Source organism: Cavia porcellus, unplaced genomic scaffold (genome assembly GCF_034190915.1).
Source record: "Cavia porcellus strain 051 isolate PalLab524CR breed Dunkin Hartley unplaced genomic scaffold, mCavPor4.1 scaffold_13, whole genome shotgun sequence".
NCBI lineage: Eukaryota > Metazoa > Chordata > Mammalia > Rodentia > Caviidae > Cavia > Cavia porcellus.
The window spans coordinates 61,045,229-61,063,923 of NW_026947496.1; the positions used below are offsets into that span (position 1 = coordinate 61,045,229).

The 18,695-nt window shown below is 36.2% G+C and overlaps 1 protein-coding gene across 1 annotated transcript in view; it reads right to left on the minus strand.

The window, feature by feature from the left end:
• The window catches only part of Il5ra (interleukin 5 receptor subunit alpha), a 33,173-nt gene extending 24,701 nt beyond the window's left edge, over positions 1–8,472 (minus strand). Inside the window, 6 exon segments of the mRNA NM_001173125.1 lie at positions 806–944; positions 1,721–1,866; positions 3,318–3,402; positions 6,283–6,423; positions 7,171–7,299; positions 8,439–8,472. Of these exon segments, the coding sequence (NP_001166596.1) occupies positions 806–944; positions 1,721–1,866; positions 3,318–3,390 (358 nt within the window). The 5' untranslated portion in view covers positions 3,391–3,402; positions 6,283–6,423; positions 7,171–7,299; positions 8,439–8,472.
• Between the last annotated feature and the right edge of the window lie 10,223 nt (positions 8,473–18,695).

Below are 18,695 nucleotides of genomic sequence, written 5' to 3' on the forward strand. Positions count from 1 at the left end.
TATTGATGGTTGGTTCTCCAGCCCATGGCACTATTGCTGCATGGTAGGCTTTTTAAGGGTTGGGGCCTAGTGAGAGAAGTGTTTGAGTCTCTGAGGCCGGAACCTCAAGGCGATAGTAGGCACCCGGCCCCTTCTTCTCTAACAATTTCCCTCTACCATGCACTTCCACCATCATGCACCGCCTCACCACATGGTCTGAAAGCAGTGGGGCCCACTTAGCAAGGATGGGCCCCTGAAAGCACGAGCCGAAATAAACTGTCTTTGTAAATTGATTATCTCAGTTATCTTCACAGAGGAGGCATGATATACAGGATGCAGATAAGAGAATAATTTGAAAGATACCCCTGGGTTATATGGGTGGAAACAGCTGTTATTAGGTACACTCACAGGTCCCAGGCCCTCCCTTCCCCTTTTCCTTGCTTCCTTCATCTTTTTTGTCTCTTGTTTCCTTCCCTCTGTCTCCCTCCCTCTCTCCATGCGTGCATGTGTGCATGCGTGTGTGTGTTTTCGTGTTTCCAGAAATGTTACTGGATCGCTAGACCTGTAGTTCTAAATATCAGAAACACCGGCTTTGCACTGTGGCCAATGTAGACACAGCAAGCATTCTTTCAAGGGCTGTGCCTGACAGAATCAGGTGGGTCATAATAAGTGAGGACGGCCTTGTAGAGTGTAGATGGTATGCAGGAGCACCCACAGGAACTGGCCATTGACTAAAGAAATGAAAATCGTGCCTATTTTACTGACTTTACCACTTTGAAAAGTCTAAAATATAAAGCAAGACTTTTAGAGGCCGCTGAGTTTTTACCTGGTGGGGCTTTGTGTTCAGCAGAAACCCAGCTGCTGGCCAGAAGGGAGTGGCCGTGCCACAGGATGGTGCGCACACTTGCTGAAACACCTTGGTGCAGGGTGGTTTCACATTTGCTTTGAGTGTTCCTGGTTTCATACTAAAAATAAAACCCACAAATCAAAACATATACGAGAGAAATAGTCTTAACAGAACAATTTTTAATCAAATATTCCTTATTTTCACTTTTCAAATTACACAGAAGTAAAATACTATGACAGTAGTTTTGGTAGAAAGAAGTAAAACCATTGTAATAATTACATCACTCTTTAATGACATATGAACACATTCTCTTTATAAAAGCAGAGATAATATTGAAATTTCCTGTGATCCCCGTTTCTAGTGCCAGTCCCCTCCCCAGAACTAGAAGTCTCGAGAATTTCCTCTTTACTGCTAGACAGTTAATAGGAGTCACTTTCCCTTTGTCTTGATTAAGCTCCTAGTATGCAGCAGCTGCTTTGACAGTACCTACAGTTACATGAATCTCCAAGAAATCAACCACTGGTCTGTTCTGGCATGGACAGGAAGTGAATGAACTGTGCTTTACACTTGATTTCTTTGACTCTGTCCCCACTCCCTCCCCACTTTATTAGGCTACTCACTCAAAAGTCTTCTTTCTCTTTTAGAAGAAACATAAGCCAGTATTTAATCCACTGCATCTACAAGGTTACTAAATGTTCTTTCATAAGGGAAAGACTGTCCCAAAGATAGACTATAACATGCTGCTGAGTTATTTCCGCTGAGATACTACCCTCTGATAATATAGCAAGACTCTCTCTAATAATTGTCTGTTTAAAATCTCATTTGTTAAAGAAAATATAGAAAGAAAATCACTATTTGCTCTAACAAACAACTGCCACTAGAATAAATACTTACATCCTCTTCTTGTGGAGTATTTATTTTCACGTGATAGTTTAGATTAACATTCTTTTGCCCTTGATTGGGATTTGGTTCCCAACATAAAACAACTTGAGCTAAACCAGTAACTTTGATAGTGAAATTAATGGGTGGGAGAAGTAAAACTGTTGATTAAAAAACAAAGACAAAGATGAAGCATCATAACATTTGTCTGCACATAAATAGCACTTCAAATTTTTAAAAAACATTTAATTGTGTAGAATATTATCTTATTAGACTATTAAGGTATACAATATTAAAATAATTTTGGAAGAAGTTTCTTCAAGATTGCTTTTATTTTATCTTTTTACCATGCTGTGGTATTTACCTATAATATTTAAATGTTTTTCATTGAAATATGAACATTTTATTACATCATTGTTTTTAACTACAGGTTTCAAAATGAGAGTAATTATCCAGGAATGTGCTGTGATAACAATTTATCGTGTTGTGACTGACATTTTTATTAATATGGAAGAAAAATAGAACAGAAAGTGCCAAAATGCATCACACATAATAAGAGCTGCCTCATCAACCTTTTGTTTGCATTATATAACAGTACATGTATGTTTATGAGCAATAGTCCATGGTGTAAAGTATATTTTTTATGAGTCAGTCAAAGGTATGTGTGAAAATAATTACTTACACAGGCTTTTATATAAAAAAAAGGCTTTTCCCCTCTTCATGCACCACTCTTTGATTTCAAAGTAAGTGTTACCTTATTTACAAAATTAACATTTGATTATTATAAAAATTTATAAATTGGAGAAAAAGAAAATAAAACTTTCTTGCAGTCTTATTATTAATGACATGGTATCTTCACTACATTTTTCTGTGTGTATATGTATACAGATTTTTAATTATTTAAACAAAACTAATGCAATATTGTACACACCACAATGAACCTTCTTTTACTCACTAAGTTGTCAGGATTTTCCATTGATCTTAAAGGGCCGTCCACGAGTCTGCAGCCCACTTGCCACACAAGACATTTTAGGGCTTGTCTGTACTGTACTATGTATTGTGTTAGCTGCTGGCTACTGTGGCTATTTAACTTTAAATGCATTTAAATAAAATCCAATGTTCATGACCTCAGTTGTACTATGTGTATTTCAGGTGCTCAATAGTGAAACACGGATAGTGGCTACTCCACTCATTAGAAAATCAGTGACAGAATGTTGCCTTTATCAGAAAGTCTTTTAGACCATACTAACTCAGGACCACATGACACTTTTTGTCATCACATCAGATCCATAGGTCGACAATTTTCAAAGCAAAACATGCAAGTTTCTAATTATTTTTTGTGAGATCCTCTAACCAACATCTTGTATGGGAGGATATCATAAAAGTGGCTGTACATGCACACTTGAAGTTGGATTTCCTACTGCAACATAAATTTAAATATCTCCAAATGTTTTCTTAAAAAATAACATGTTGAATAATATTGGTTCTTACAAAGATATTCTTTTTAATTTTTTTTCTAAAATGTAAGTTTATTTCAGCAGAAATTATCCTACCCTTTTGTAACATACTATTTTTTTTTTTAAAGTAACATTATTGATTAGAAAGCCCTTACACTTTTTGTCAGGAAGTGTATCTGTTTGCAGTGTCTCTATGGCCCCCAAAAGAATCAGTAAGGCAGGCACCATGCTGATCAGAACCTACAGAAAACAAAGGAGATGAAAATCCAAATCATCCTGCTTAATTTCTAAGAAATACTCAAGTCCCTTTTTAATATAAGATGTAGGTACTTGGCCATTTAACAAACATCAAGTATCTTTTACCTACTATGAATGCACAAATGTGGGATTTGCTCTTCCACTATAGAACCATAGTTGGGTGGAGGCTGGGAAACATAAATCAATAACTAGATTAGTTAAAAACTGTTCCAGTAGAGGTGAGTAAGGAACACAGTGAGAGCAAAGAGACTCCCAAGGGTGAACTGGAGTGAGTGACATGATGAAGCAAGACTGGCCTTCTAGGGGAATCCGCTGAATGAATGAGCACAGTTAGAAGAGAAGAAAGCACAGAGCAAAGGATCCACTGGTGCTCAGCAGGAGGCCTGAGAGCACTTTGAACCTGCACATGTTCTAGGCACATTTTATTAAAGACAAAAGCATTACCAACTGTGTTAAATATGGGCCATGGGCTAAGGTTGTAGGTTGGTGTAGACTTTGTGTTTAGCATGTACAAGGCCTTGCGTTCAGCCCCCAGAAAATACACATACAAAGACACTTGACAAGAAATTTAAATCTGTGACACTTTATAATATGGGGAGACGAAGCTTCGTGTTAGAAATATGGTATGTACAGTGTTTAGAAAGGGCTGACTCTTTTTAAGGGAGTTGCAGGCCGGATGAGGTGTTCTCATTGGGCCGGTTTAGAGAAAACATAAAGTCAAGTGCTGAAGCTCCACTAATACTCTGTAATACTCAGCTTTGTGTAAAATGCAGTTGCAAAAAATTGTTATTCTTGATAATTTTACTCTTGTTTGAGTGTCTTGTGTTGTCCATAGGACAATGGTATTGTTACAGAGTGGTATTTGAATAGAAAATCTCAATAAAGGGTAAAAAAATAAAATTTAATCAAGACTTTTTGAATGATTAAATTTAAAAGCAGTACTATTTCCAGCAGCTATAAAATCAGAATATGTGGCAAATTAAAGGAGAACAGGTCATAAAAAATAGAAAAACAGAGTTATAGACATGAGCAAAAAGCCCCGATATTTATACTTCCTTAAAACTTATTAGAACAATGAGAATGAATTACAAGTATGAAGTTACAGGTGATTACTCATTGGGAAAGAGGAAAAACCTCATCCCTTGTTTTATATATCCAAAAGGGGAGTCAAGGACCACCTGCTGGGAGTTATAGTTAAGATATCTTTCTAAAAAAATTTTTTCGGGTACCAGTAATCTGACTCAGGACCTTGCACTTGCCAGGCAATTTAAGATATCTTGAGTTTTTCCTGCTGCAAATTTTGTGTGCCATCTTTCATTGTAGCTTCATTTTAAGGCTAGTGGTCAGTTTCCACCTGTTGTGAGCTACCCTTTCTGTTGCCCATAGCAGTTCTTCCTGCTCTCACGTGTGGCCTGTGATTCCGTGCATGGCACATTCGCTTGTTAGTTATGTAGGAAATGTCTTCCACAGCTTTGTTCCCATCCATGAAGGAAATGAGTCTGAAAAGTTAAATAATTTGCCAAACAGCAAACCGCTGGTAATTACTGAGTATGGCCCCAAATTTAGACCTTTTGGCAAAGGAGGGGAGAGAGAAATGACTTAGAAGTAGAGGAGAAGTAGGAGACACACACACACACACACACACATGCATGCATGCACACACACAAGCAAACACACACAGATGTGTTATGCACATGTACAGACTTCAAGATGAATGTGATCATTATGCACTGCAAACATGTACTAATAAAATAAATAAATTTTAAAAAATAGAAATGTTAGACCCACAGTAATAACAAAAACACTCTTCTAAATTCTTAACAAAAGTGAATTTTAATGAATTAAGAGAACCTATTAATAATAATGAAACACAGATAAAATAAGGAAACACAGATAAAACTTCCTTAGCAAAAAAAGATAGCGTCCTCTTCAAATTATGAATATGATGTCTTAAAATGTTAGCATTTCTTGATATGAAGTTGGATACATTTTAGCTACACTAATTTTCCTTAATCAAAATTCTAGGTCAGTAAATGATGCAGAGTTAATACCCCCTAGCGACTTTTACTTACTGGCAAAGTAAGAAGTATGTTAGAGCCATACTTGTCAAAATAAAAAGTATTTGTTTATCCTTCACAATTAAATCATTGAAATAAATAACAAAACCATTGACTATCTTGGGGGAAGATACTGAATATTTTACATAAGTAAGTACTCTCTCCTATAGTTTGCTACGTATTCTGATATTATAGCTGCTGAAAATAGAATTTTTTATATTTAATTATTCAAAAATTTTTATTTTGCCAACAATGAGACTTTTTTTTACAGCTCATTGATATATTCTATTCAAATAGCGCATCTGTAATAACATTAATTTTTCTATTGACAACACAAAATACTCAGTAAATATTATCAAGTATAACAAATTTTTTAGAAACAAATTTCACATAGAGCTATTACAGAGGAGAACAGAAGCTTCAGCACTTGACTTCATGTTTTCTGTCATTCTGAGCTCTGTGCTCTTCTTTGAAAGGATTCCCCACCTGGCCTATGACTCCCTACACAGCAATCATCCTTGTTGGGAGAAAAAAATAAAACACAAAAATAAAAACCTCTTAAATCTGTTTGAGTCATCTCTTTAATCCAAAGATACACTATTAAATCGATGTCAACTGGGCTATATTTTATTGTAGAAGAACACAGCTAATTTTCTAGCTTTATGTGTGTATGAACACTACATATATATGTTTAAATAAAATGGCAATATATTTAATTTCATAACTATCAAAATCCAACAGAAAATCATTAAATTATGAAAGTAATTTTAAGTTAAACAGAATGAAGCAAACCTAAGTTGCCTACCTACAATCAGTCGATTAGTTGGGAACACAAGCTCAGTCTTTAAGAGCAATCAGGAACAATCATTTTTGTGGCACCTCATCCAGGCAATCTAAAATTCTTCAAATACCTTCTGAGAATCCAGCCTGTGGTGGGTGTGAGGAGCTGAAATTTAAGAGGAGACAGAAGCATAATCTCTCTCACAGATGTTTCTAGAAAGTCAAATAAGTACAGTTTTAACCATCGGAAATGGATTTCCCCAGTGTTCTTGAGAATCAGTCAAATTCTTCTGAAGTTCAGACTTATAAAATTTTCCCCTTTTTCCAATTTATTTTTCAGCCTAGGGCATTCATTTTACAAGCGAAGTTGTATTTGCAGCCTTATTTTTAGAGTTTTATTGAGTTAGCTGTGGTGACATCTAATTCCACGTGCAACATTATGATAGAAATTGTAAAGCTACTAAAAGGATTCATGCTCTATTAGTCTCTTAAAAGCAAAGTGTTTACTTCCTTTTTTGTCCTGTATGGTATAATCAGCAATAAAACCTATTTCTTGAGGGGAAAAAGAATGAATATATTAAGCCAAATGACATGTTTAACAACGTATACTGCATCATCCCCCAATAAAAAACCAAGCCTAAACAAAAAATATAAATGAGAAATAAAAGCTACTTATATAATTTTCTTTACCACCACTGGACTTTTGATCATTTTTCTGAAATAGTTCTAAGCTATTGTACATGGGCTTAAATTGTGGCAAGGCACATAAAACCCTCTGTTAGTCCAGGTATAAGCAGTGCTGCCACTGCATTTGGACGATGGAGAAAGAAGTTTGCTACAGACATCTCAATAGTTAAGCGTCTTCTCACCAGTCACACACCTAGCACTGATTTCCCCCCAGTAGTGGGCATACCCGTCTGTGGATGATCAAGGATCACATCTGTGCTCACAGCCGCAGTCCCCCATCCAGCACAGTGCGATGCAGAGTAGATGCTCAGTGTCTCTGGCCTGGTGTAGAACTGAGACAAATCAGTACACAGCCCTGATGAGGCAAATTGTGCATGCTTCAATTAGGACAAGAGTGGGGCAGAGTGTGGAACATGTAATAAACCTGCTCTCTTTGGTCTTGTGCCTAAAAATTTTCTCATCCAGCATTTCAAATAATGTAAGCAAATGAAGTGATTTCATTGCCAAAACTTTTTTATAATACTTCAAAGTACAAATTTTTAACAAATAGCTACATAGATTAACTTATTTTTGAAAGAGGGTGTATTCATAAAAATAGGAATCATTTGACAATTCATTAAATTGAATATCAAATATGTAGTATAGCTATAAAAACACAGCATCTTCATCTATTTGAGTTTAAGCTTCATAGACTATTAAAATACTGATTTTACTTTCCTCTATTTTCTTTGCCTTTTCTGTTAGTTTTTTTTTTTTTTTTTGTTCTATTTCACTTATTGCTACATGGAAATACATTTTATTTTGGTTGGGGTAACTAATTAAATTGGTGAGCATTAAATTAAGTGAGACTTTTCAGCAGTATTTTGTGCATCTTAGATAAAACAGTTTTGGAAATTTAAGAACTTCCACCAGAAACAAAAAATGTAATGCCTTCAGTTATATACAATGCTATCATTTCCTTTTTGTGATTGTTTCTTCATTTATAATTTATAAAATTAACTCTGAAACTTCTTCATGAGTATACCTTATACTTTATTTTCTAAGCTCACATATTTTCTAGGAAATTTTGGAAGACTGTATGATTTTATCTTAATTGTATAAAGAATCTGGAGCAGTAGAAAATAAATGTCTCATATTTTTATAATCATTAACTAAACTATAGGTATTATTTTAGTAAAACTCAACTTGGTACAGGTTTGCATATGTTACTTAACCAAGAAAAAGAAAAAAAAAATACAAAACTATATCCAGAATCTTCCCGGTGATCTGCCTAATGCAAATTTGGTAGCATTATTAATAGTTACGTCTTTTCTAGTAACAGCAATAAGGGATTTCCTTCTTCCTTTTTCTTTATTTAAAAGTTTGTCTTTTATTTGTAAGTCATCAATTCTCATTTTTCCTACCCTCCCTAGGGTATAACTACAACCTGTGTCATAGAAAAATGATATTTATCTGCTCACCCTCCAATGAACCAAGCATTTGATTCCCACTTACGGAGAAGCGCAGTGGTCATGCAATCAGAGGCAGCAGCTGGGCAGTGGAAATGAACCTTATCTCTAAGTTTGCTTTTTGACTCTGAGGAGGTTCTCTGCTCTTTCATCATCACAGACAGTTTCTTCTGCAGTTAGATGGCAATGTGACTTCTCTAAGCAAATAATGAGGAAGATTTGTAAGAAGACAGCAATTATAGGCCAGCCGTCCTGCAACTCGCAATGACTAGACTGTGTGAAATGCAAGGATCTCTCATGTGCAGATAGGCCCTATCTGATAACCGTTTTGTCTGTATTTTCTCTCCTTGTCTTGTCTGCATTTTCTCCTCCTTTCAGAGTTGGTTTGCTCACTTGAGGGGTAGAAATTAACTTTTGCTCATGGCAACAAGGTAATCAAATCTTTTGTGACCACTCTAAAGCACCCTATGTCTAGTGTCTGTGTTTTAATGTGCCCCATTGGATAGAGTAGCTATGGTGACTCATGGCCTATCCGATATTAGACATTAGTTTTGACAAGAAATAGGCCCTGAGGAATATTCTGCTCCCTCCATTATGAGCATGAGGAGCAGTTCTCAAGCATTCAGGAATGTCCTTAGCCCTCCTCTGCTTTGTCTGAAGATCTTGTACACTCAGGTAGGTATATCTGTGTGTGTACGCATGTGTATATGAGGGGAATGTACGGGTCTGTAGCCTAGATGGACTCACTGTCACAAACTGACGGTGGCAGTGTTGGTTGTGGTACACTCCGTGAACTTTTCCCTCAGTCATTTCCCAAATCCCACAGTAGCACCTCAGTGTGCTTGCATTTATGCAGACTTATTTGGATTTTGCTGCACTCTGTTCCACTTCTGCGAAGATCACTGTAGAGAATTTCAAGGTGAGTGACTTGCAGAAGTAGGAGTGTAAAAAAAAAAAAAAATCAAAGTGTGGTTGAGGGGAGAATAGATAAGAATCATACTTAATGTCTGAACCTGGTATTAATAACTGTTTGAAAGAAGGGACGTTTCAGGCTCTGCCCCAGGGATGTATGATGTAGGATCCCCTATTCCAAAACAAACAGGAGTGTGAGTCTTTGGTAGTAAAGGGCCAACATCCTTCCCAACAGACTTTCAGGGCCAGTTGTCAAGGTTAGACCATTGGTGTTTTTTTTTTTTTTTTTTGAAACATGAAGAAAAAATGAGGGTAATGAAGAACACGCTGCCAGGCTCAGGTGCCGGGCCGCGTAGGTAGTCAGCGCGTATTCTTGGTGTTCCCATCGTAATCATTCAAGCAGTTGCCAAAATGGAACTGCATCAATCAGTTTGATGACCTGAAAAATGTGATTTTCCTTGGGAAAATGGGAAGTAAAATAAGGCATATCTCTTTGCTGAGAGGCACCCAGAAAGTTTAGACATAGTATACAATATCTAGCCTATACTGCGTATCTAGTTTTAATTGTAGAATATTTGTCATCAAAGAAGCTGAAATATGCTTGTTAATCGTTTTTGGCTTGAAAGTGTGCTGTCATGTTCGTTTTAATTCTTATGTTTTCTGTCTCTCCACACATAAATATGTATACACACACACACACACACACACACGAGTCACTGAATGCAGTTGTGCCCTATGCCAGGTGCTCTGAATGTTTTCAGAAACTTACCACCTTATTGGCCATATGATCATCTACCAACAGCGCCACTCCCACAAAACCCCACAGACCGTGCTTGTGTATGAGCCCAAAGGATACAAAAGAGGCAGACATTTATATAATTTTTATGACATTAGTTTTGCTGTTCACAATAAAATGTAAATGCCCAACAGCATGTACAGTGCAACATGCTGGAAGGATTGACAAAAGCAGTTTTTCAAAAATAAAATCAAATTTGTCTGTAACCCTTAAGAAAAAAAAAAAAAAACAGTGTGTGTTTGGCCAAATATCATAGGTGAAATCTGAATGGTAACATAGAAATAATAATTCAGTGGTTCTCTGTCATGCTCATGTTGAATGAGGTTTTTAAAGGTTTCTACTTCTAAGAATCCATTCTGTGGAAATAATGTGTAATGTAGACCAAGATTTATACAAAAGAGAGAAAAATGAAACTCCTTGTACCTTTACTTGTAATAGTGAAAGTAATATAAAGATGGTTAAGAGACACATATGACTTCTTAAGGTTGAAATAATACATGGATCTTAAAAGAAGTATTTATTTAAAGTTCTTAGTAGCACAGGGTATTATAGAAAAATAATAAGTACAAACAATAGGACAATATATATACAGTATTTTTCTCATAAGCTCATTCTTGGTCAGATGATAAGACTGATAGGTTATCTCTAAGTGGTAAATATATTGGCTATTGCTACAGAATAAACAACCACAAGTGTCTGTGATAAACAGTGATAAGCATTTATTTCTGGCCTGCATGTCTGAGTTTTGATTTTATTTCGTCTATCTTGGGTTTGACCTCCGCTCACAGAGCAGGCTTGGGTTTATTCCTATCATTTGGAACCGGTGGCTACCCAGAGCATATTTCTTTCTTGATGACAGTAAAAAAAATGTAAAAGACCAACTGGACAAGCACATTTTAAGTATCAGTTGATGACACACTGAAGGATGTCTGTCGGGGTCACAGTAAATGGCACAGTCAAGCCCACTGTCATAAGGCCAAGGCCCAAAGCACATTCTACTTTTCATAAGGCCATGGGTAAGGGTGAGAGTATATGTTACTGCAGGAGCCTGAAGAATTGGGATTAGTTGTTTCCTGTACTGCAGTAGGATTAATGTTTCTTTTACTTTTTTTGAGCTTCTATAGATTCAAATGTTTTATTCTACACAAATATAGGAATAATAATTATTTTAATTACAATAATTTATTTTAATTAAAATAATTTAATTAATTAAATTATTTTAATTAAAATAATTTAATTAATTAAATTATTTTAATGGGGACATACTAGTCAGCATAAAATCTCACATTTATGGTAAATTAAATTTTTGACAAGGGTGCGAAAACAATTAAATTGGGAAAACATCAGTCTTTCAACAAATGGTGCATATACACATGCAAAAGTATTACTGAACCTCTACTTCCTAACATACAAAACTTAACTCTGGAAGGGTCTATTTAAAAGAGTAAAGCTATAAAATTCCTAGAAGAAAACATAGGCATGAATTTTTTAATCTTGAGTTAAACATTTTTTCTCAAAACATAAAAATGCAAGCATAGAACAGAAAACCACATGTGCTGATGAGCATCTGGAGAAACTAGGACCCTCCTGCACTCTTGCTCAGATTACACAATGGTACAACCACTGAGAAAACAGTGTAGCAGTTCCTCAAAAAAATAAATGAATAAACATATTTACCATATAACCAGAAATTCCATACCTATGCAAATACTTCCCCAAGAGAATTGAAAACATATTCAACATACAATTTTGTATGTTGGATTAGCTGGAATAGTCAAGAAGTAGGAGCGACTCACATGTGTATCGCTGATGAAAGGATACAGAATGTGTTAATGCACACATACGCATACGCACAGTGGACCATCACTAAGCAACCAAAAGGAAGTACCGGTGCGTGCTACAAAAGACCACAGATTGCATGATTCCACTTGTACAAAATATCTAGCACAAGCAAATCTATGTTTGAGATACAAAAAACAATAGTTGTCTGGGGCCATAGGTGAACAAGGTGGGGGCCATGGAAAAAGTTGTAAGAAAATGGGAAGTGACTACTAAGTAGTATAAGGTTTCTTTTGGTAAGGACAGTATTCTGTGTTGTTTGTCAGGATGGTCGCCAGCTTGTCAAATATCCTAAAAACTGGGTTGTTTGTGCCAGTTTATATGGGTGAATGTTACGACATATCAATTATATTTCAGTAAACCTGAAATTATATTTCAGCATCACTTAAAAATAATGCTCAAAAGGTGTCTGATAAGATTTAAATAGAATCATGGAAATTATTAGAAAAATTCTGATGTAAAGCCAATACGTAAATTTACTGTAGCTAAAATTAAAAGCACACATTTACTCTGGGAAGTATCTCAGCAGCATAAAGTGTTTGTAGTTCTTTACTCAGTGACCACTTCTTTGCTCAGAAAGAAAAAAAAAGCCAGAGATAGGAAACTGATCAGAATGCATAAAAACAGTAATAAAAGTTGAATAGTTAAACTTTATTAATGTAAAGTAATATTCTGCTTCAATCAAGATAGAAACTGTTCTGTGCCAGGGACTGTCAGTTGTTTTCTACACATTGTCATATTATAACGCTATAATCTTGTTTTTACAGGTGTGTAAATTGAGGCTTGGAGAATTTTAATACCACAACTTTGTGGTGTTCCTTGAATTCACATTACCCAAAAAGGCAAAACCTTAATCCTATAACTTTGATAATTATTTCAAAAGAGATACATTAGTCAGTCTTTATCTTGGACTGAATACCTGTGCTGAAAGTGTGGTAGATAAGGAATTCCTTTTGAGAAACTAGTGATTTTTTCAGATTAGGTCTCAGTGTCATCTCTGTTAGGAGGCCTCTCCAGCTCTTCTTTTCCCTCTAATGCCTATTCACCTGTTGCTCAATCTTTCTCATGCTCTCTGATGTTTATCTCTCTGTGTTCACCTCAGAGATGATGAGACACATGTCTCACATCTTGAATCCTAGGTGTAGCTTAGAGGACAGATTTTTATTTTATTTAGCTTGGTTTTGCCGCAGTCTTTCCTCGTATTCAGCACATGGAATAAATTCTCGTGCTTTAGGGGAAGAAAAGGTTGTCTCTTGGTGTAGTAGGAAGTTCTATATGAACCTAGAATTAAATGTAAAACAGGTGGTGAAGTTTAGACTTCTCTTAGTTCTGATCTGAGGCTGCTGATAATTCAGAATTTTGAAGGTGATTATTCTCAGTCTTTACCCTTGGGCCTCTGTTCTTTTAACTATTATTGAAGTCCCATCTTTTAAAATTAATGACCCAATATGAAATTTCAGAGCAGCTAAAATTGATTCTTCTATTTACTTACCTCTTTTAAATGTAAAATAAAATTGCATGCGTGTTGTAAAATCCCCCAGCACCAATGAAAATTGCGACTCTGCATTTGCTGAGAAATATCTTTATTTGTCCTCTGGGAGATCTTAAACTTTAGTTGGCTTCTATTAAACTTTTATGAGAACAAAAGTAGTGAATGACTTTTTCTTCGAACAGGTACTTTTTGTTGTTTCAAAGAAAGAAATACATTCCTGAAACCACTTGTTCCTTTCAACAAATTACTTGCTGTCCATTTATTTAGAAAAAGTCAGGGTGAAAAAGGGTAGAGGAGACAACCATCAGAACTCCTCAATTGCAGAATAGTAAAATTAGGTCACAATTATGTTTTAATTTGCCTCAAATATCTTGCCTAATGGGACTAAAATGCTATAATTATTCATTCATATCTTTATGGAGGCATTATTCTCCCTTCTCTGGCCTATTTTAAAATGCAAATGCTTCCAGAAACCCTGATATATGAAAAAGGGCTGAGGCTAAAGGGCTTCTGAGATGCTGGTAGACAGGATTGAGAACTGAGACCAGAGACCAATCACCCTTCTAATTAATGGGATGACATAGCTCTGTTCAGCCATGTTTTTTTTTTTTTTTTAACCTGGAATCAAACTTCTCGCCTAAACCCAAAAAGGGTAAATAGTAGAGAATGTCCTTAGTATTGAAGCGGATGTAATTAATGTTCTAGTTGTTTGGTAACATGCTTTTCTTTGGTGTTCTTCTGTCTTCCCATCTACCTAATTACTACAGCACTTGGAAGGTTTGTGGGCTGAATAACAGGTGCACATAGATACAAAAGTACTAATCCTCACGACCTGGGACCATTTGCCTTACATGGTGCATACGATTAAGGTGAAGATCCTGCCGTGGGAAGATTTTCTGAAATAGTCAATCCATATTGATCCAAGATCCTTTAACAGGGTGGCAAGAAGAATCACAGAAGGCAGAAGATATTTTGTTGCTAGCTTTGAAGAGGAGAAAAGGAAGCCTTTAAAAGTTGGAAAGAATGAATGGATTATCTTAAGTGCTGGGAGAAACCCTGCCCAGTGGGCTCAGGATGGTCATGACTTCCAGAACAGTGAGCTGCTGTAATACATTTACATGGTTTTAGGCCTCTGTGGGTGGCCATTTGTTACAGCAGTCATAGAAAACTAATACAGAAGTTGCCCGTGATTCCCTTTTTCCATTCTGTCTCTCCCTGTGCTTCATCTCACACGGGTCTCTGTTTACTTCTCTTTCCCTCCAGTGCCAGGGTTCTGACCACTGTGATGACAAGACAGCACCCCCAGGCTTGTGACCAGTTCTCCAAAACAACTCCTAGAGATACTTAATTTTGACAAACACAGATTTATGAAAGCTGTGGCTTAAAAATATCCTTTAATATGTTACTACAGTTAAAATGAAATCCAACTGTTACAATGTGAAGTGGCCACCCCTGCCTCATCTGGTCCCTGACACTTCTTTATCTATGTTTAGTAGTACTTTTGAGTCTGATTGCCTGGAGGCATATTCTTTTTGTGCCATTAAATCTTTGACCTTAAGATCAAATCCCTGTAGGACTTAATATCATCTTCTATAAAATACCTCACTGGATATTTAAAATTAATCAGGTTACTATGGTTAAACTGCCTGGCATTGTTCTAAACACAATACATTGTTACATGACTATCATTGTAAATATTTTCATCCCTGAAGAAACATGGATGGATGGATGGAAGGATGGATGACTGGAAGCAGTGTGGCAATGACGGGTGTTCCACACACACCATTGCTTCTCTTTCAAGTGTGTGGAAATGAATTAGTTTCACAGAAACACACCTAAAACTTAGATGAACATTGGGGAGCCACATTTGGCAACTAGAGGCATAGAGACCAAGGGCTAATATTGGTCTATGTTGAAGAAAGATGTGAACTCTGAAAAAATCTGTAACCCTGAAGTATATTCAAATAAGCACGTATTAAGACTTAAAGCTGCTGTTATCTAATGGTGATATATTTCCTAAACCTTTTATCTTATTTCCCTGATTTTCTCTCAATATTACATTGACTACCAGCTGAAGAAGAGTACTCATGACTTTAGTATTTCTATTGGATGTCACAGATCTGCCAGACTAAAGCATCTCTTTCTGGGCATGGTGGTGCACTCCTGTAATCTGAGCACCTAAAGGCTGAGGAAGGAGGACTGCTGTGACTTCTAGGAAGTCTGGGCTACTCAGTGAGTTCAAGACCAGCCTGAAATACACAGCAAGATCCTTTCTCAAAACAAAGTATTCATAAAGTACATAACCAAAGATAATATATCTGGTGGGGAGTTCTGATGAAAAATGTCAGTCCTTTGCAAGTGAAGTTTTATTTTCCTTAGGATTGGTCTGTGTTAAGAATATTTTGTGTTGATGAGACAACTTGTTGATAGCAAAATCCTATAGTGGAAGGGTGTTCATTTGGGTGTGTCTTGGTTACTTTCATTCATTGCTGAGACAAAATACCTGGCACCCAAAGTTAGGGAAGGAAGGGTTTATTTGTTACAGTTCTTGGAAGTTTCAGTTCATAATCAGTTGGCTCCAAGGCAGCATGGCGTGGTGGGACAGTCATTCATAGTAGGCTGCAAACAGCAAGGTGGAAACCACCAAGAGAGAGAGACGCATCTTCTTCCCACCCTTCGATTATATGCTGGCTTGACCCCTAGCACTCACACCACCAATCCAAGCACTAAACAACAAACCAATCAGAAAAACTAGATTTGATTGAGTTCATAATTCATGAGGTTTGGGGGCCATTGACACAAACCATGAGAGTGCCCTGGCATATGACATTAGTTGTAGCTTTTTCTTCTTTAATGGGCTTTACAGTGCTCATCTTGATTTCACAAGTACATACTTTACTAGTTGAGATAATTTGAATTTTTTTTTTGCACTGGGAATTGAACTCAGGACCTTTCATTTGTCAGGGAGGTGTTTATGCCACTGAGTTGTATCCCTGGCAAATTTGAGCATATCGAGAGCCTTTTAAGTGGATTTTTAAAAATTTCATATTCTTATTGACTTTGGCTACTATATAAAACATTTCTTGGTTTTGGGCTATTTTGAGCTATAAATTCATACAGGAAGTTACTTTTTTATGTGCTGTTGTATTTTGACAAACACACATAGTTCTATAGTCACCACATAAATCAAGCTATAGAACAACTCCGGCAGCACCTCCAACCCTCCACCCCTGCTCCAAATTCTAAACTCTCTCATGCTTCTCTGTAATCAACTCTTTCTTCTATCTCCTGCCCCTAGGAAGAACTGATCAGTTTTAATATCTCTATAGTTTGCCTTTTATCTGATTTCATATAAATGAAATTATATTTCTTATAGCTTCTTGACTCTGGCTTTCCTCACTTGAGTCAGACAAATTGTATATATCATTATTTGTTCTTTTTTCATTGTTAAGTAGTAGTCATTTTCAGGAACATATACTAATTTGCTTATCCAACACAAATATACAAACATAAATTGCTTTCCAAAGTGGTTGTACCAGTCTGTAGTCCTCCGAGCAATGTATGAGTCTTTCACTTGCTGCACTACCTCATAAGTACTTGATATTGTAGGGTTTTTGAGTTTTAAGCATTCTAGTAATTCTTTAATGATACCTTGTTAAGGTATTAATTTGTATTTCCCTCGTGATTGGTGATATTTAATCTTTTTTGACATTTAATATCTTTATGTATGCTTGGTTGCCAACTATCTTATTTATTCCTACATTTTATACATATAAAATATGTAAGTCTGTACTCTTTGCTGCTAGTACATAAAAAAGAATTGCTTTTTATGTTTTATCTTTGTATACTGAGACTGAGCTAAACTTACTAGTTACAGTAGTTGGATTGTTTCCTGTGACTTCTATGTAAAACATCAAGTCATTGGAAGATTTTACTTCCACATGATTACACTTTCTAAGTTGTTTTCTTGCCTTATGTCAATGGTGATAAACTATAGTCATATGCTGAAAAAATGTGGGCATCCTTGCCTTGTTCCTCATTTAGAGGAAATGTGCTCAAAATTTTTCTGTTAAACATGATATTAATTGTAGCTTTTGCAAAGCTACAGTTGCCCTTTTTCAAAGCTACAGTATGCCCTTTACCATACTGAGGAAACTCGTTCTAAATTTGATGTTTTTATTAGTGTTATTTTTTAAGTATGTGTTAAGGTTGATCATACATTTTTAGTCTATAAATATGGTGAAAGTGATTGGTCTTTGAACCTTACATTCATCTTAAAGACCCAAACTGATCATGATAACTTCTATTATTGGAGCCGATTTGCTAATATTATGTTGTTTGTTCTTTGTTGACATGGGATATTAGTCCGCAAATTTTAAAGAATATTTATGCCATGTTTGCTATTAGGGTTATGCTTTCCTCTTCAAGATTAAAGTGTTTCTTTTCCCATGTTACAAACAATTTTGTGTAAATTCAGTGTTATTTCTTTTGTGTTTGAGAAATTCGAGCACTGAAACCATCTAGGCTTGGGATTATCTTTGTGGGAAATTCAATTTAAAAACAGAAGCGCTTTTGAGATTTTTACATTATTTCCGGTGGAAGCTACCTTTTTAATAGAAACTACCCATTTCATTTCTGTTGGCAAATTGGCATGGAAGTATCCAGTATGTACAAACTGGAGGTAAAGAGAAATGGGAAACGCTAACAGGGATGTGAGGCTTTTCTACCTTACGGCCTTGGATTGAAACAGTGCTCTGCCTCTGAATGTCAACTTGGAATGCGCTTCTAAAATAAACTCAATTCATCCTGACGATAAGTTCCTGGTAAAAAGTCACAAAGACACTACAGCATACACATTTTTTCTAGGCAATTTCTAAAGAAAGTTAAGTAATATAAAGTTACATTTCTTGTTTTACGGTTTTTAACGTTTGCATGTCTTTTTTTTTTTTAAACTAGGGGTTGAACTAGAGCTTGCGCCAGCCACGCACACACACAGCCACGCACACACACAGCCACGCACACACACTGCGAAGCTAAATCCCTGGCCCAAATCCGTGTTTCTGCCACCCTCTTCGCTGCCTTCTGTTAAGGGATTAACTCAACTACATTCTCTGTTACAAAGCCTCTGGATCACAAAAACCGCAAGTTACACACAAGTTACAAAATAACCTACACTCCGTAATTTCAAGAGGTCGCAGGGTTTCGGTTTAGAGTCCTGAACACACTAGCCTAGGTTTCGTAGCTGTGTCTCCTTTCCGAGTAAT